The sequence below is a fragment of the Rhopalosiphum maidis genome, chromosome 4 (genome assembly GCF_003676215.2).
Source record: "Rhopalosiphum maidis isolate BTI-1 chromosome 4, ASM367621v3, whole genome shotgun sequence".
Taxonomy (NCBI): Eukaryota; Metazoa; Arthropoda; class Insecta; order Hemiptera; family Aphididae; genus Rhopalosiphum; species Rhopalosiphum maidis.
Window position 1 is genome coordinate 28,524,830 of NC_040880.1, and position 20,098 is coordinate 28,544,927.

Below are 20,098 nucleotides of genomic sequence, written 5' to 3' on the forward strand. Positions count from 1 at the left end.
AGAAATCGAAAATACGATTTCAATTGATTAATGTAGAATTATATTTTTTGAACATTCAATTCCAACTTCCAAATTATGAGAACATTTCGAGCACACTAATGAACTGTATTATTGTATTAACCGTATTGTCTTTATTATAGTTGATTGTTTGACCTTGTCGATCTTGATGCATGTTATTTTTTAGTCCTCAAATCCTGGTCCGTAGTCCTGTTCTTACAATTAGTCTTATAACTATTGTTTATGAAATAATAATTATGAAACATGAACCTATGGACAGATTCGTTGTGACCTACCACATAGGTTAAAGAATTTATTGTGACCTGTCGCTCCGTGAACTGTGAAGATTAAAGCAGCAAATTAACGTTTAGTTAAATCAATTTTTTGTCATTTTAGATTTAGAGCACAGACTAGATAAATCTACGGCCTAAATTTATCTAGTCTGTGTTTAGAGCCATAGGCGGATAGGCCTACCGGGAAACTGGGCATTTCCTAGTAGCCCCCCCCTTCGTATTTCGGTAATGGGGCCTTTATTAGACTTTTTTTTTCATGTGGGGGCCCTCCTTTTTAAAATTTCCCGGTAGGCCAAAAATGGTCTATCCGCCCGTGATTAAAGCATTGTATTAGCTATTAGAGTAAATTCACCAATTATTACCAAATTTAAATGTAAAAATATTATTTTAGAAATCTTATCGACTTATTGATATTTTGAACAGAGTAATATTATATTATGTTTTAAAATGTAATATTTTACATAATTATAACCATGGTCCATGATTAAAGAATTATTAACTTATGTCAAAAATTAAGTAGGTATTTCTTTAATGGTGGTTCACTTCAAAATTAAAACATCAATAATATTATAATACCTACTCAGTATAAACTATGAAATGTCTTGGATTATAGATATATCTATATAATACAATAATCTTGCCTTTAAATTTAATAATGAGTCTATTCACTCTAATATTAAACTTGACAATATATAGATGTATTTATAAACTATATTTAAAGATAATTATTAATTATTGAAGATTTTACGTCAAAGACGGAGACAACTACAGTCTACATGCGGGCGTATCTACAATGTCAATGAGGACAAGCACAAGTTTATGAAGACTGATATTGGCAATTTTCTTTCTTTATCTAACTATCAATACGTACAATATAACAATGTTAGTGTGTTCTATTTCCAACGTACCTACCAATTTATCTAGTAAAACCATAGAATTTTTGAAAACAAATTTAAATTCACCTGTAATAAATCTACTTAAAACCGGATTCCCTTCATTTTAGATTTTATCTCCATAAATTCAAAAAAAGTTAGAAATTAAAAATTTTTCATATTCTATTTTAGAATAAATTAAAAACTTTAAAAAAGGGGTAAAATCTATTTTTAATTCTTATCAATTCATTAATTTTAATTGGTACGTTGGAAATAGAACACTTCTAAATTCTTATGTTAAGAGTTTATATAACAAAGAAAAAATCACTACCTCCAATGTGGTGTTAAAATTGGGAAAAATTTAAGCAATTTACAGTAATGTTATGCAGTGAGCTTACCATAAATGCAATTTGGATTAAATTTATGAGGGTGTTAGATTTAAGTTCATAGTTATATATATCCATAATTCATAATTTATAACCAATAGAAATCGATGATGCTATTAAAAATTTGGGGAAGGGGATACTAATATGAAATTTGAGGGTGCCAAGCACCCCCCCCCCCCAGGCCCCAAGTCACCTTACAACAGGCTGTATTAGTTCTTTGTTTCTTACACAAGAATTACAGGTAAAAAATTACATACGTTAATACTTGATTGTCTTAATTCCTACATAAATTATGTTTAAATTCCTACACGAATATAAAAGTAAGATATGTAAGTTTCTACATTGTTAAAAAAGGTATGATTGTCAATTCTTGCAAGATGGGATAATTTATAAAGGTATTTACATGAGTAAGTAATTTCGAGTATTCAACAAACAAAATTAACTATAATATGATTATTGATTATGTTAAACATTTAAATATCTAAAATAAATGTATTTTTAATCTGCTAGGTCTTATGTAGCCGTGTAGGAGCTTACATTCGCCCCATATTTTAGGTTTACCTAAATAATAAAGGTACATATCGTTTTCGCGCATTTGCTTTTTTCCAATTCGTTTGAACCCAACAGCGTTAACAGCACATACCTTCTCATTTTAATACTTAGGATAAAGAGTTAAGACTATCTCTTTTGCACAATCGTGATTAAAAATGTGTATGTGTTTCAGTGTTTGTTCTAAATAAATTTATAATTATACTATTAAATATTAATAAGTAGTAATAAGTATTAAGTAATAGATAATAGGTACTAGGTAATCTGTTAATTCTGATACTATATACTAATAGGTATACTACTAAATAGTAAATGATATTTAATATACTAATTTGGAATGGTGATATTAAAGTCAGATTTTCTTCATATAAATTAAACGATCGATGGTTATATTTTTTTTATTCATTTTAAATATTCTTCAATTGTGCCTCCTTATTAATAGTCTATTTTCTTTTAAAGATTATGATTTTATTTTAATTTTATATCAATTTTACTTTGAATTTCAATAATTATATTGATTACTTAGTGTATATGTAATGTGTGGATAAACAGTATAAAACAGACTGTTATAATTTTTGTGATAACTTTCTGGACCATTAAAAGTCCAAGCCTCTACGGATTATTAATACTCAATAAGTTCGCAGCATTATAATATTGGAGGAAAATTGTTGTCTAATGTAATGTAATTTTTTTAAACATAATCAAAAAATACAGAAGTACCTAATACTAAATTTTATACTAGGTGCTATAGATACAAAGTCACAAAATCAATCTAAAAATTCTTCAGGGGGTAAATAATCAAATAAAAAAAAAAAAAAACACTATCCATTTATCTATTTTAGAATCGTCGTTTGTTCGAGTATGTTTAAAAGTAGTCTGTCAATAATATTTTGAGTTGTTGAATGTATCTAAATAAATTTTATCCTAAATGAAAGATACAGTATGCAATTTTGCAGTTAGGAAAAGTTTTCAATACTACATTATGTGCAGTTTTTAAAAATCATTATGAAAATTGCTTAAATATATTTTACTATCTCAACTATTTCAACATACATATATTTTGTAACGTTAATGTAAGTATCATCAGTATGTATATTAATCAAAATAAAACGTCATAGAATCATAAAAATTGTTTATATATACGTAAATTATAAATAGCATAAAGTTAAACAACATATATAGAAACGTATAAAAATTTCCCATCCCAAAAAACATGTTCTACACTTTGTAACAATTCCAATTTTTTTTACATGTAAATATGAATAGATTTCCATCATCATTAACAAAACAAAAAGCATATTATCTTCGTAAGTAAGATTATGCCGAACATCAAAAGTGAATTGTTTTTTATCATCTTCTAAACATTTCCGTAAATAAGTTTAGAAACAATATTTTTTGGGTTTCATAGAACTATATAAGTATAGATTTTCAAATTAATTGCATATCAGCATATTGCTAAATTAAAAATGTTTAAGTTATCAATATTTTTCAGTTCCCAGCATCCAGCGTATGAGTTTATTTGGTTTAATGTGTAAATCATTTTTGGCTCTATATGTTTTAAATTACTTACTTCTTGTCTTTTTACTACTTATTTATTAATTGTTCGGTTGTCGTACTCACAATGATTATGCATGTTTGTCATTTTTGAAATTTAATTTAATTTATTGAGCACTACACTTTCGTAAAATGTTTTAATTGTACACCTAAAATGTATATTACCACTACCACTAGATTTTTAAGTTTGATATTCTCTAAATGTATACACTTTTTATCTTATATCTTTTTAAAAAATTCACAAACTTGGATATTCATAGTCAGTATAGCTGTAGTACTGCTTGCTGACGAACAACTATTAAAAGTTTTAAACTACTAACTACCTAGTACTTACCTATCTGTAGTAATAAGTTTAATACACGACGATTATTTTTAATACTATTGTGTATTTAATAGGTAATAAATGAACACTACTAATGATATATTTTTATTACAAGATAAACTTGTATTGCTGATAATTTTTACTGATAGTTTCAGTTTGTATTGATAATTCAATTACTTTAGGTAAGTCCAAATTTAAAAATACAAATTATATGTTTACGTTGTATCTTGTACGCAAACGACATTCATTGATGTTTAGGAAAAAATGTTATATTGCGCGCAAACAAACGAATTGAATCGATTATTAATAAATGTTAAATCTATATGTATAATATATAAACAATATATGAATATGATTATAGACATAAATACATAATGATAGTATAAGATATTTCAATTTAAATACTTTAGGATCGGCTTTCATCATAAAAATCAATTCCAGTAATTAATATAACAATGTAATACTATAATACTATATATGTATAATATAGTTATTTTAATATGCAACAACAGCCTATATACATAAGATATAATTATAAATATATTTTAATTGATTTAATGAAAGATAGAAAAGATCACAGACTAAGGGACCAAGTATACTAAATCATTAATCAATGATTAGTTTTACGTATTAAAATTTTAAATGTTAAACTTGTTATAGTAAACTATTTACTATCAATACTATCCATGTAGACCATATCAGAGTACAAATAAGAAGCCCTTGATATTGACTTATTTTACAAGGCCTATAAGTAATTATTACTAATTAACTACAAGCAATTTTTTTTTAACCATTACCTATTCGTTTACACGACTTCCTATTAAATATTTATAGTTTGATCATTACCTAATAAATGTATTACCTAGATACTTATACGCATAGACAGACATCGGGGGGAGACTTAGGGTGGTTTAGCCCCCAAGTATTTCAATAGACCCCCCCATCCAGAAAAAATTGAAGGCAATATGTTATACGAGTATACTATTGTGTATAGAAAGGGGGTGCGGAGGTGAAGCTATAATAATATAATAATAATAATAATGTTATTCGGTATTGTCAGTGTAGGATTTACGGTGGGGGGGTCAGGGAGTCTGGACTCCCTAAATACCCAAAGACACTGATATATACACATATAATTATATAATAAGACTAGATTTTATTTAGAAAATTTTGAATTTTAGGTCCCCATACAATATAGTATATATACATAAACACAATATAGTATAATGAATTTTGTTTTTATAAAAATAATACATTTGAAATACATATTATTTTTCAGGACCCCCCCCCCACAAAAAATGTTTGAAAATCCGCCACTGGGTATGGTAAAGTAGCGATGGGTCTAAATGGCTTGAAATAAACCTAAAAAAAAAAAATGCGGTATAGCCAAGCCTGAACAAATTGGTGATATATTAAAATTTCTATAACTAATTAAAATTATAGATTATATATTTTTCTATAATTACTACGTTTTATCAGCTTATCACTACTATCACTAATATCATTGATTAAATAAATAATACTAATAAATATTATACTATTTTTGTCGTTGTCGTATGTGATCTACCATCTATCCAAGTCCCGAATATAGTATTGAATTTCCGTCCAGTATAGTATTGTATAATAATTATATGTACAATATTGATTATATTTATTTTCGTAATCATTAATATAACTAATGAGTTAATATATTATTATTATTTATCCCTTAAGGCTTAAATTATAAAAAATTCCTATTTAAATCTATAAGGAAATAGTAAAATATTGTATTCACAGTTGCTATCATTGCCAATCGCTATAACTCTTCTTTCAAGTAAAAGTAAATCTCTATTACTTTTACATATTTTTTTTCATAAAACGCCGAAAAATCTCGATAGATTGATTATATAAAATTATGCTGTACCTAAAGTGAAAACGAAGATTACCATGCATTAAAAAAATATAAACAACCAAAAATATTAAATACAAACGAAAACATCAAAAAAAATATTATCTGACCTTACCTGGTAACTAATAAATAATGATAGGCTTTATATTATATTATTAAGTAAAAAATATTAAATCATGTTTAAATAATTTGTTGTTTTAATGATTATAGATTTTTGTTTGTCAGTGCTTGATTCGAAAAGAAACAGGAAAAATAATCAACAATGTAATATTTTATAAGATTACAATTTTTTAAGGAGTTCTGTGTACTCTGACAACATGTATGTGGAAAGCGTAATAAGATTTGTATCTTATAAATCGAACGTTTTAGATTTAAACGATTGGCGTCGCATGTAATTTGAAAGTATTATACTATCTATTTATACTATACATGACATATGTTTTCAATTTATTTTTATCACTTAAGATTAAACAAATTAAAATAATGATTAATGTTTTCAAGTTCTATTGTATAAAAATAATTAAATACAATTTTAAGTTCTTAGTGAAGAAATGAATGTATTCTTTGATACCGTGCATTAACTTGTCACAAAAATTGAATGATCGATTTGATTTAATTTTACCTAACTATTTATGATTAATTTCATATATTCATTTTCTTTTGTATTCAGTATTTTCTATCATAAATTGTGAGCACGGTCATATAGATCTATATGGCTGTGATTGTGATTTGTGGGTATAAGAGTGAAAAAATTAGTCGACCCGGTCAAAATATCTTCGTTATGAAATTTTTGGGCAAAACATTTTTTATACGAATTTTTATCAACTAATTATATATAATTATATTTGCATCAATTTTGCGATAATAGTTGATAGTTTACTAGGTATTTGCTACGTATTTTACATTTAAGCATATGTTGTATAGAGTATACAAAGATCTATTTTATTCTAACATTTACATTTGGTTCTGTTCGTTCATTCGTTTCATTTCTTTGTATTTTTAATTTGTAAGAAATTGCTTTGAAACTCAATTATTTTAGAGATTTATTTTACAATATTTAATAGTAAATACTAGTTTTAATGTAATTTAAGTATTTTTATATAATGGTACATTTTTAATATATAATTATACATGTGTTTAAAATGTTTAAATTCTGAACTAAGATGTAGATATTAAATATATTTTTAATAATAAAACAACTTTTTCATGTATGCAACCAGTGGCGTACGCAGGGGGGGAGGGGGTGTCAAGGAGATATGACACTATGAGTATTTCATGAATAGAATATTATTTATAATTTAGATAGAAATAGACGACTTATATAAATATTATTATGAAGTAGGCAGTAACTTGGAAATTAATATTATGTTACACTATATTGTTATAGATCCGATGGATGTACAGTGGCGGCTATCCTTAAAAATATAGGTGTAGCAAAACATAAGAAGTAACCACCCACCCTCAATAATATTCATCCATATAACATGCCATCTACTGAATAGTTTATACACAGTAGCGTAACTTGATAATAAAGGGCCTATGAGAAAATTTACAGACCAGGGCTCTTACCTAATAATAAAAATGAAAAACAATCATACCCTATTATAACTTTCAAAAATATTGTTTTCTCACATGTCATAGTATTAATTAATTAAAATTTTTTTTATACAAAATCTAACAAAAATTAACTCTTCTTGTTTTTACGGCAGCAAAATCATTAATGATTTTGTTTGTATCCAATTCATTATTATTAGATAGTAATACAAAAATTCTATAGATAGATAGTTTTTGTCTTATTATCGTCAGACACATAGGTAATTTTGTCACGAGTTATGACTTACACAGTACACATACCAGCATAATTATTATGTATAATAGTAAAAGAAGTTTCAAATTTTCAATTATAGTGTATACTCTGTAACTCTTTACCCGCATTTCGGACCTATACTGTATTACGATATACTTAATTCTTCACATAAGTATTCGTAATTTGAATTATTCTTTAATTTAAAAGAGTAAAGACAATTATTTATTATATAAAAAAAATATTATAATATGTGTTTATATTAGAGATTATAGTATAGGAATATCGTGAGTTATATAGATTATATGAGTTTTTTAATTTAGGGGCCCTCAAAACCGGGGGCCCCTGTGAATTGCACACCCAACACTCTCGATAATTGCGCCACTGTTTATACAAAATGTTGAAAAAAATATTTACTATTATACTATTAAAATATTCCAAAGTATTATTGTATTATTCGCTTACGAAAAATTATATAGACAACCCACTCTATCCACCTCTAATTAAAGGTGTAGCAGGCACTACTACACCTCTACTATAGAATAGCCGCCACTATGAATATGTAAGGTGATAATGTGTTTCGGAATCGTATCTGATACTTTAAAAGCAACAAATTAAGAGTACGTTATACCCGCGTCCCACATGTGTTTTTTAAAAACGATACCTATAAATTAAATTTTTTATTTTTTAAATTAAATTAGTATTATGCAACTTGGCTACACTGTATATGGAACGTTATTTTTTGAATTTTCAAAATGGACGAATTGAGAAATAGTTGATAACGATAACTGAAATAAAAACAACATTCTAAACAATTACAAAATAAGAAAAGTAAATACTAAATGCTATATCGTAATAACGTAAAATTGTAGAAAAATAATTTAATACTAAAAATTAAAATAATTTCCAAAAGAATAATAATATATTCTGTGATTATTCCTGTATAACTAACTACTTACCTTGTGTTCTACTGTTTAAGAAAATAAACAAGTTAAATGCTTCTTTTATTTACTTTCAAAATCGTACAAATATTATGAATCATGATATTGTGTTGATGCCAAACTTAATTTAAGTATTAAATTAATCAAATTATATTTTTGTGGATTCAAATTATAGTTTTTTTGAGGTAAGTTTTTATTTTTTGTACTTTTATGATTATGCAGAAGTTACATCCTTTCTAAATGTAAATCGTACAATTTTTTATCAATTCGTATGAATCAAGATCTCTGGTTTTATTATTAAAAAAGATTTATTAATTAAAATAATGATACCTATATCTTCATGATTGATTCAAATTTACTTTTTTATAATTATGAAAGTTGTCAAAATTTTTTAATGATCAGTAATTACATTTTTATTTTATAAGTAATTAGTTAAGGAAAGTAGTGGCAATGGAAACTTCATTCCATCATGTTGCTACGTCTAGTACTCTATGTTATATTATTTACTCATCATATTATTTGTATTATTCTGTATATACAGATAGTAAGTATCTTTCTTATAAATTATTGTAGACTTGCTATTTTTTAAGATTTTCAAGACGATACTAATACTTATCAATATGGTGTAGTTACATTCCGACTCATATTAAAATCAGTCCAAGAATAATTTGTTTCAATTTGCTGGCTACACATTTTACTTTTTTAACGCTCAATATTGAAACAAAATGAGTCGATTCTTTAATTTTTTTTTTTTAATTATGTTTATTTTACTTTGTTTTTTATAATTTAGTCATTACATTTTTCTTAATATAATTTATACATCCTAAAATGTAAAACTTAGCTCTTACTAATGCTTGGACTTGTGCTGTAACTAGTTCTAATATTAGGAACTTTATTAGAATAGTATTTACATTATATTTGCTTATTATATAAGTAGTTCAATATCAATTAAACAATAATAATGTGTAGATAACAATTATAAATAGGTCATGATATGTTTATAGTGGACTGTTTTGTATAAAATTTTAGTTGTATACAGATTATATTATTATTATGATTATATTGTGTCTGATCACTATTAAATTTAATTTAATTTTAAATAGGTTATGATGAACCATAGTATAGAATCCAATTTCTACAATGTCGAAGAAAATGAAGGAGAGACTGATAATTATGTTACATGTCCATTATTGCAACTAAAATATTCTAGATCAAGAAAACCAATTACTAGGTAGGTTATTACTGTATATATATATATATAATTAAAAGAGATATGGATAGCTATTTTTCATATATTATGTATATTTAATTTTTACTCTGATATTTGTATAAGTCCTTATTGTATATTTAATACTCTATAGTTCATTTTATAATAAATATTTAAGATGAATACATAGAAATTTTTTTTTTTTTCTAGTCGTTTGGGACAAAAGGGTAGATCTTTAAAACATATAAATGAGAATCGACCTTTATTTGAAAATAAAACTGCAGAAGCTGATTTGGGAGGTTCATTTCAAATACGTACGCCTGAAAATTTAGTTGGTGGTTTTGAAAAACTTGACTTAGTTCATGATACTCCATTTGTCCGTCCAGCTATTAAAAATCAAAATGATAGTGATTTAGAAACTCCAAGTGACACACTAACTAATATAAAAAATGTAAGACCTAATATTGAATTAAGCACTAAACGCTCATTATACAGCAATAAGGAAAATTTACCAGAGCAAATAAAAGAATTAAGAACACCTGAATCTCAAAAATTAAACAAAAGTAATATTAGTACACCATCACTCACTATAAAAGAAATTTCAAATAAATCATCAGAGAGCATGAAAGATGAAACATATTATGTGTCACCTGAAACTTCAAAATACAATTATGATACCAGTTTATATCATAGTATTAGAGAAACAACTGTTATACCAGAAACATCACATTCATCTTTTTCAATAAATAATTCTTTAACAACTAAGCAATTAGAATGTCAACCCCTAGATGATCAACCTAAACATACTGCACTTGAACTGTCTCCTGCAGCAAATCGTAATAATTTTGTAATAAGAGCTCGATCTCCTATTCGTCATATTCCAGTTGGATTTATTCAAGATGGAGAATTTAAACGGCCAATTAATTCATCAAGTAGTGTGTGTGTTAAATGCGCCAATGAAAACTATATATCTGTTAAAGGAATTAATTATAGTATACTAAATACACTTGGCCATGGTGGTTCTAGTGTTGTGTACGAGGTAAATTTATGTTTGTTAGGATATTTATACTATTATTTCTAACATATTTTTGAAATTTAATAAGGTTTTACATCCGGACACAAACCAAGTGGTTGCAATAAAAAAGGTAGATTTATCCGAAGTTGAAGATATTATTGCAAAAGGATATTTAAATGAAGTTACTTTGTTACAAAACCTGCAATCATGTGAAAGTGTTATACACCTATTTGACAGGTAAATTTAATGTATCTTATTAAATTGTCATTTTTATTTATCAAATTAATTTCATTGTTTATTTTTTATTCAAAATCTAAGTATACACATAGATATTATATTATTTCAGTCAATATACTACTAAAGAAAAAATACTTTATATGGTTATGGAAAAAGGTGATACAGATCTTTCAAAACTTATTCGTAATACAAAACATATGTCTGTTCATATGATAATGTACTATTGGTCAGAAATGTTAATTATTGTTAATGAAATACATGCTAAAGGTAAATATATTGTTATATATTCTGATATTCAAGCCAAAGTTGAAAACATCTATACTTTTTTCCACTATTGTATTTTGAGGTTTTTTGTCGTGAGATGTAATTAGTATGTGTACTGTAGTTTAAAAAAGAAAGTATGGTATATTTTACTATTAGACATAAAAATAAAATTTTAAATTTAAAAAAGTGAGATTATTAATCTTAATTCTCAAATTTTTTGTTATTTAATTAATTTTATTGGTATAATAAACTTTAAATGACCAATAAAAACACACAAGCTTCCCCAAAAAAAATATTTTACTTGGAATTAAATAATTTATTTTTCCAATAGGTGTCATACATTCAGATCTTAAACCTGCAAATTTTCTACTGGTCAGTGGTCGTTTGAAATTGATAGATTTTGGTATAGCTTCAAAAATTCATGGAGATATGACAAGTGTGTTAAAAGATGTGACTACGGGAACTTGGAATTATATGAGCCCCGAATGTATAAGAAGTGGCGGTTCAAATTTTCAAGGACATAAAGTGAGTTGGTTGAATTGTTTAGATTTAATAATAAATACTGATCTTTTTTTACATTCTATTTAGATAAATCAAAAATCAGATGTATGGTCACTAGGGTGCATATTGTATAGTTTAATTTATGGCAAGACTCCTTATTCACATTTGACAAACACTTGGCAAAAGTTACAAGCCATTGCAGAATCTACTCAAAATATTAGTTTCTTGAATCACAGTAAAATATTTACTCAAGGTATACCACCTGTACTAATGCAAACAATGAAGTTATGTTTGATTAAAGACGTGAAAGCCAGACCTAATGTAGTCGATTTACTGAAGCTTATTGAAAATACAGTATTTAAACCTATGACTTAAGTACTTTTTAATATTATATGTACTAAAATGTTGTATTTATAATTCATATTGCCGTTTCAAACGTGTTCTTCAAATGTATATATTATTTTGAGTATTGATAAACATACAGTACTTAAAATAAATTGTGATGTAATTATATAAATAATATATATAATTGTTTTATTTTAATGAATTATTGTTTACATTATACATTTTATATAATTTTAGTGTTTTAACTTAGGTTATTTTAATTAAATTTAAAATTAATTTAACAAAATTGTATATAACTTGCATATTATTGGAATTATAGTAATAAATTAATTATGAATAATATGATGAAAATAATAATTTTTAATACACTTAATTACTTCCATACTGTCAATTTTCCATTTTCGAATATCAAACAATCAACAGGCCATGCTATTGATGATTTATCAAATGGTAATAAATCTTCAAAATCTTTGTCAGAGTCCTAAAAAAGAATGCAATTTATATCAATATTATTGTAAGACAAATTTCATAGGAGTTATGTAAATGTTTATGTAGTTTTTTACTGCCATTATTTATAAAATTTATCAAAATAATTAAATTATAAAATTAATTAAGCACATATAGGTGTATACAGTAATACTGTAATACTGCATATTATATAAAAAAATAAAGAGATTATTTAAATAAAAGAGATAATTGTATGGATATATATTGAATTTAGAAAAAAGAGTTAAGAGGAGATAGAAATCAGGATAATTGGAAAGTATGTAATAATACGTAACATTAACAAAGAAAACTAGAAAAGAGTAAATCATAGAAAGAATTGCTAAGCGTTGAAATGATCGTGGTGATTAGGTATTAGAAGTTAGAAAGGTTGTAACCAAGGTGTGACAGGAAAATAAATAATAAAGATATTAAAAGTTAAGTACACAACATTACTTAATATTGTATAAATATAGTGCAATTTTACAAAATTTTTAAATTTAAAAGGATGTATAAAAAAACATGGTAATTTTAGCTGTGTTAACCAATTTCATTTTTTTATAAAATAAAATATAAATACATCTTACCTTATATAACTCAATAAAATTTAATAAATCTTTTGATAATAACTCATTTGATTCCACAAGTTTCATAACACTATTAATAAAATCAAAAAATTTAGAAAATGTCATTTACATACACTAATAACATGGTTTAAAAATATTATTTTAATATTTAAGAATATTGTATAAGTTAAAAATTTATGTTTTATTTTATTTTCTAGATATTATCAAGATAATTATTAAAATTAATTTTGAAATATTATTTTAAGAATATCCTATAAATTTTGTGAAAGGTCTAAAGCAGTGGTTTTTAACCAGTGTGCCGTGAGCGCTATTGAAGTGTGCCGCAAAAAATCTGTTAATAGTTTTATTAGTATGTATTTATATGTATATATAGGTATATATTATATAAAATATGCTTCACATATTATATAGATTAGTGTGCCGCAAAAATTTTGTATACAATGAAGTGTGCCGCATGGTTTTAAAAAGGTTGAAAACTTCTGGTCTAAAGCCAATAATAAGCATTAATATTTAATAATTTTTTATTTGGTAAGCCGAGTAATCATTTTCAAAGGTCTACAATTTATATTAATAAGTCTTGGGTCCATGTAATTTAAGTTAAATTGTGTAGGTAAAATTTTGTTTTTTCTACAAATAAAAATATGTAAAATTATCTACTATTTTATAGGATTTTTAGTATTATTTAGTTTAAGGTTAACCCCAATGCACAGACACACACACATATATATATATATATATATATAATGTCACATCATTTAATTGTTCAAGAAAACACTGTATCTTGTTAATTTACATTCAAAAGTTCCAATTTTGAATTATTAGCTTAAATATTGGTTAAATTGATCCATTATAAACTTATAAGAGAATATTATCTGTGTTTTATAATTGATTTTTTCACAATATTTTAATTTTAAATGTTATTAAAAAATTAAAATATAGTAAAAATCCAAAAAGAGGACATGTATAATGCACTTTTGTTTAAGTTTAATAATAAATAATAGTTCAATTCATTCCAATATAAAGTATAAAAACATAGAATCAGAACTGATGAAAATTTGTATTTGCCGTTGTCTTGTTACCTAATTTACAAACATGAAATTCTTTTAAATTTATATGTGTTGATAATAAAAACAAAATGTGTCCCTATTTTTCCTGTAAGATGTGTCAATACACATATTCCATTATCTAATTAGAACTGTGCATTTATTTAAAAATTAAATATATAAATTTACTTTTCTTCATTCCACATTTGATTTTCTACAATATGTTTACAAATGTTTTGGTTGATATCTGAATTAAAAAGTGGCACTCCAAAACAACAGTCTAACAAAGTCCATTCTGATGTATCATAAACAGGTTCTAGTAGCAGTGTTTTCTTTATGCACGTTGCATCATTTAATTTATCTAATTCTTCTTTTAAGAGAGATACTCCATTTTTTTGAAAAACAGGTGAAACATCTATTAAAAATAAAAAATTAATTAATAATTAATTGATTGATTAATTAATTAATTAACTGTAAAATTTGCTAACCACTGGATTGTTCTGAAGTAAATTTCTTCTCATATTTAGTAGGTGTTGTTACACAAGTTATGTAACCACATGTATTTTCAATGTTTAAAACGTTTGATAGACTTTTTAAAAAATTTTCTTCATATAAAAATGAGTGTTCTAAACAATTAATTATATTAATTAATGTAATAAATTCTACATTAAATGCTTACATGTCAATATGTCAATATTACTTACCATTTTGTAAATGGTTCATTTTTGGAAATGGTAATACACAAGTATTTGGATTACAAGCCTAAAAACATAAAACTAGTACTGACTTGGGATAAATATATATATTTTTTCAATTACTTGTATAAGAACTGGTGATTCTTTTAATGTGTCATTAATAATGGTTAATAAGTTTTCAATAGATATAAAATGTGGATCATGTCCCCAAGTAGTTATCATTACTTTAGAACAATGTCGAAACATTTTAGGAACATTCCACAAGCGTACACCTATTAAAACCATTCATTAAATAGTAATAACAAGTAACAATTTATTTTCTATATTTATTATTTACCTCTAATCAATAGTAGTGATGGAGGTCCATAACATGTTTTATGATATAAATATAATTTAAACCAAACTGAATTAACTTCAGGTATAGGAGGACCAATATGTGGTAATTTTGGTGATGTTAAAAGAGGTGTTTCTTTGTTTAAAGGAGCCATTGACATTAATAAACTAAAAACAATTAAAATATATTTACTAAACAAATTTAATAAACTAAGACAATCTCACTTGTAATTTTTTTTCAAAAATCTAACACATGTATCTGCTGTTAAGGACTTAAGACTTTCCCATCGAATAAGATCCAGTTTACCGGAGCAATTTTCTGATCTCAATGCTTTCACAGTACTTCTGAGTGTTAATGCATGTTCAAAATATCTTCTAGCTTCGCCTTCACTTTCACTTGCACTAGGAGTTTCACTTCCAAAAACACAACTACCAGAACTATAACCGTCTGCAACTTTGTCAAGTTCATCCAAAAACACATTTAATGCTTCATCAGTCAATTTGCCAGCTTCAAATAATGTAACTGCATGATCTTTTAGACTCTAAATTTGAATGTTTATTTTAATGAAAATATCATTTAATAAAAAATGTTTTAAATAAAATTGTATACTTACAGGGGACAGATTACCCATCATTAAAAATGCTGTAAGAGTTGAATCAAACAAAAAAGCCATTCTTTTTTCAGCATTACTTTTATCTGGCGATGATTCAAGAATATCTGGTATTTCAGTAGGTAATATTATTGAAGAAGATACATCAGATACATTTTCTACATTTACTATTTCTAATTTTGGTATATTCTTTGAACCAGACCAGGATAAATGAGTAGAAAAACTTTTAGTACTTTTCTTTTGTGCAATTTTCAATCGGCAAAATAAGGAGACTGCATTTTTAACAGATTCCAAATCAATCTCTAATACTGTAGCCAACTTTTAAAAATAGACATTTTAAGTATATAAAAAAATGTATGTATTAGAAAAATAATTACCTCACTAACTGAAGTGTGTTCATCAATAGATACAAAAATTTTATAAAGTAGATTTTCAAAATTATCACCAAGCACTCTGTTCATAACAAAACCACCAAGCGTTGATACTATTATATGGTCATCATCATATATTGGAACATCATAGTAAATTAAACCTTTTCTACAAATAAATTAAAATCATATTCTATAAAATATATTAGTTTTAATAAGTAGTAAAAATATTAATAATTATTTACTTGTAAAGACTGTGGAGTATATTGTAATCTAAGCTTCCAGCCATTTGTTGTCCATTATCAATTATATGGTCAATAAATTTTTTTTCGTCTTCATTGATGGTCTTTAAAATAAATTATAACAATTTAATATTTAACTAAAATAAAATGATGTATAGTCTTATACTGATTTAAATTATAATATACTTTAATATCATCTTCAAACAAACATCCAACATCAACAGTCCACCAAGGATCTGGATTTATATCTATTGGTTGAGATGGTAACATTGGTCGTATTTCATTTTTCCTTCTAAAAAGTTTATTTTTTGTTCTGCATTGATTCATTAATTCAATATACTCATTACGACCGATTCCTAGTATTCTAAGACCTAAAAATAGAAGTATAAATACAAAAATAAGTAAATTAAGAACAAAACATATATAGTTAAATTTTTGTGGCATATTTATAGTAAAGGGGTGATTAAATTAATTTTTTTATTTTTCTAGAACTTATATAGGAAAAACAATTTTCACTGATAATGTGATCATCTGTATATTTATAATTAGTTTTAATTTATATTGTTATAGGCACTTATAAAATTATTCTTTACATTCTTCTTCACTGCAACTAACAATCAAAAAACAATATAATAAATATACCACTGAATCAATTTAATAAACTTCAGTAAATAAAACTAATTTATAAGGTATAAATACAATCAACTGCTGTGAAATTTGGAATTGAATCATAGCTTTTGTCTGACTCCATAACATGTATAATCGTTGATATATAAAATTGAAATGGTGTTATTCTTAGTCCTTTAACAATTACATCAGATAGATGGTATGGATAAAGCATCAAATTTTCTCTACTATATGTCATCAAATCTTCATAGTAATTTTGTTCGTTTCTAACAACTGTTCTCACTGCAATAAAATAACAATTAAAACATACTAAAACTATTACTAATATTATAACGTGTAGGGTTACCTAAATTTGTTTTGTATCGAACTTGATTCCTTATGCTGTACACAGAAATACATTTTTTATACTCTTTTAGAGAATTTCCAACTCCCTGAAAAATATAAATAGACTCATTAACATTTTGTAAGAATATTTAAAAGTTGAATATTCAGTTTAAAAAGTTATACACGCACAAAGCACCTACAATAATGATACCAAAAAATTCTTGGAATTACAATTAGTTAGTTTAATCATTATTTTTAATGATTTTATAATAAGCAGGTAAGTAAATTGGAATGTTATTGGTTTTCAAGTGTCTGGTTTCAAGCAATGCCCAGATTTTATTAAATCAAAATTAAATGTAATATTCAAAAATTACTTGTTTTACGGCTGGTGGTAAATTAGCCCAAGGAATATTTTGAAGTACACATTTTTCCATTTCTTCGTTCATACTTGGCAAATTTAACATACAATTTACAAAATCATTTTCGAATTTTTAATTCAAATTTCAACTATTTAGCATTTGGTAAATATTATTTACTTTAACATATTGTATTGATATATTTATCACTTATCAGACTTCTAATCATTACAAACCACCAATGGGCAATGATTATTACGGATTAAGGTATCTTCACATTCTGTGGTATCTTATTCCGTGGCACAGTTTTAGATATTACTATCTTATTTTTAATATATAGATATAGTACCACAGAATAACATAGTACTTTATTCATACTTTCATAATCAATAGAAATTATGCAAGTAAATATATATTATCACTATTTACTATATTAAAGTATATTACTCTATGGGTGAATGTAATGAACTAAATGAATTTGTGTCCAAAACCTTATCAATGAATTTCAAATGGTTCAGACAAGGTGGATTATGATTGTGATATATCCATTATCCACCTTGGGTTCAGAAACAAGTTCAAATAGGAAATACTAAATTATTAACGCCATCTAACGAAAACTTATATTATAATATGACTATTACTTATATTATCCTACAGCCGCAACACAGAACAATAGTTAAGTTTAAATATCATTTATAATTAAACCACCGGGGCCGTTGTCCGTTGATATTCCAATAAGTAATTACTAAAGGATTATGTAAAGTCTCGGTAAAAATGTATTTTGTAAACAATCTTAAAGATATTTTCTAAGACCGTGATGTAAACTATTCCTTTTATATATAAAAAAAGAGAAGCTGTTGATTATAAAAATAAAATAAACATTAAATAGGATAATAATAATACTAACAACTTGCTAAAAAGAGAAAAACGTTAAATTATTATTATTATTACATATTCTTATATTATATTATATTTTTATTTCAAAATTATATTTGTTTCCGGACAATTCTATCTATATTCTATAGTTCTGCTTTTTGCCATTCCTAATCACGAAAACTAAGAACGACATTAATATACAGAGTGTAACAGGACTATTTAACAATTATTGAAACATTTGAAATGAAAGTTTATGAAATAGTCTTTTTATACCTTATAATATAGACGTTATTACGGTAATCCCAAATCAGTAATCACCTTACATCAGTTACACTTTACACACTTACACCACAGAATAGATCAACCTTGTTACTCAAACACCAGCACTTAGATCATATAATATATATAATGTATATTATGATTAGAGCGCGTATTTTTATGCATTTAAAAATATCGAAATATGTCATATAATATGCTGTAAAAATCATGAAAATATGTAAAAAATATGCAACAATTTTTTATTTATTTAAAATTTACAATAAAACTTATAATAATTAATTACTTAAATACTTAATAAAAACAAATTTAGGGAATTTTCTGAACTTAATTTATTTTTAAAATTAATAATCATAAGCATTTCAAGTTTTTCTTCTGTGAAGCTGTGTCGTTTATCGATTAACATATTTTTAAAAACTGAGAACGAACGTTCGACGTCAACCGAAGTTATTGGGGCATATTTTAAGTTTACGTCGTAATCAATTATTTATCTCATAACTAAATATATATATAAAAATTATTATTTAGTGACTATGAAATTTAGTTTTAATTTTTCTACTTGACAAAATATTATTTTATACATTTTTTTTAAATTTTTGCTTTAATATGCAATAAATTTTGAATTTAGTCAAAATATGCAAAAATATGCAATACTCTTTAAATATGCAGAAATATGAAAAAAAAATTCACCATTAGCTTTAAATTATGATGATTCGTGGAAAAAACTAACAAAATCCAAAAATATTAATAGGAAAAAATATGCAATTGCATAGAAATCCACACTCTAATTATGATCAACTATATAAGCACCAGCAGTTTTATACTTTCATACATGGATTTGTATTTATAATTTATATATATACATTATGGGCAATGTGTAAACCATACATTTTTTTTAACCAACTATAATATTATTTTTTTATTTTTATTAAAAATTATAATTTATAGTATTGATTTTTTTTATTCATATGTCATAATATTATTACGATTATTTTTATGGAATAATAAAAAAAATAACAATTTAATGACTTTCTTGTTTTTTTTTTGTTTTAGATTGTTATTAACAAAAATAAGTTTATACACAGTATTTTAAAAATTTCAT

The 20,098-nt window shown here is 25.0% G+C and overlaps 2 protein-coding genes across 3 annotated transcripts; one reads left to right on the forward strand and one right to left on the reverse strand.

The window, feature by feature from the left end:
• Positions 1–8,527: 8,527 nt before the first annotated feature.
• LOC113548160 (dual specificity protein kinase TTK-like) lies at positions 8,528–12,326 on the forward strand. Of its 2 annotated transcripts, XM_026948885.1 has the most exons (7): positions 8,528–8,791; positions 9,710–9,837; positions 10,024–10,852; positions 10,917–11,065; positions 11,175–11,332; positions 11,661–11,854; positions 11,918–12,205. In XM_026948885.1, exons 2-7 carry the CDS (start codon positions 9,713–9,715, stop codon positions 12,203–12,205), a joined length of 1,743 nt encoding a protein of 580 aa, XP_026804686.1. In that variant the 5' UTR covers positions 8,528–8,791; positions 9,710–9,712. The 2 variants fall into 2 exon arrangements, with proteins under 2 accessions (XP_026804686.1, XP_026804687.1); XM_026948886.1 differs by lacking the exon at positions 8,528–8,791 and having other exon boundaries at positions 9,713–9,837; positions 11,918–12,326.
• A 116-nt stretch (positions 12,327–12,442) lies between these two features.
• Positions 12,443–18,039, reverse strand: LOC113560557 (protein FAM91A1). Its single transcript, XM_026966499.1, has 15 exons — positions 17,863–18,039; positions 17,511–17,595; positions 17,237–17,446; positions 16,724–16,908; positions 16,541–16,641; positions 16,305–16,464; positions 15,931–16,245; positions 15,542–15,858; positions 15,321–15,484; positions 15,107–15,255; positions 14,993–15,050; positions 14,777–14,914; positions 14,478–14,703; positions 13,246–13,315; positions 12,443–12,656 (listed from the first exon to the last, which is right to left on the reverse strand). The coding sequence occupies exons 1-15, from the start codon at positions 17,950–17,952 to the stop codon at positions 12,549–12,551; spliced, it is 2,376 nt and encodes a 791-aa protein (XP_026822300.1). The 5' UTR covers positions 17,953–18,039; the 3' UTR covers positions 12,443–12,548.
• Positions 18,040–20,098: the final 2,059 nt, after the last annotated feature.

Coding starts and splice junctions, on each gene's coding strand:
- LOC113548160 (XM_026948885.1), top strand. CDS start 9,713: ATGATGAACCATAGTATAGAATCCAATTTCTACAATGTCGAAGAAAAT. Junction 10,853..10,916: donor GTTCTAGTGTTGTGTACGAG/GTAAATTTATGT, acceptor AAATTTAATAAG/GTTTTACATCCGGACACAAA. Junction 11,855..11,917: donor CAAATTTTCAAGGACATAAA/GTGAGTTGGTTG, acceptor CATTCTATTTAG/ATAAATCAAAAATCAGATGT.
- LOC113560557 (XM_026966499.1), bottom strand. CDS start 17,952: ATGTTAAATTTGCCAAGTATGAACGAAGAAATGGAAAAATGTGTACTT. Junction 17,447..17,510: donor TCGATACAAAACAAATTTAG/GTAACCCTACAC, acceptor ATTTTATTGCAG/TGAGAACAGTTGTTAGAAAC. Junction 16,909..17,236: donor AAATTTCACAGCAGTTGATT/GTATTTATACCT, acceptor TTCTATTTTTAG/GTCTTAGAATACTAGGAATC.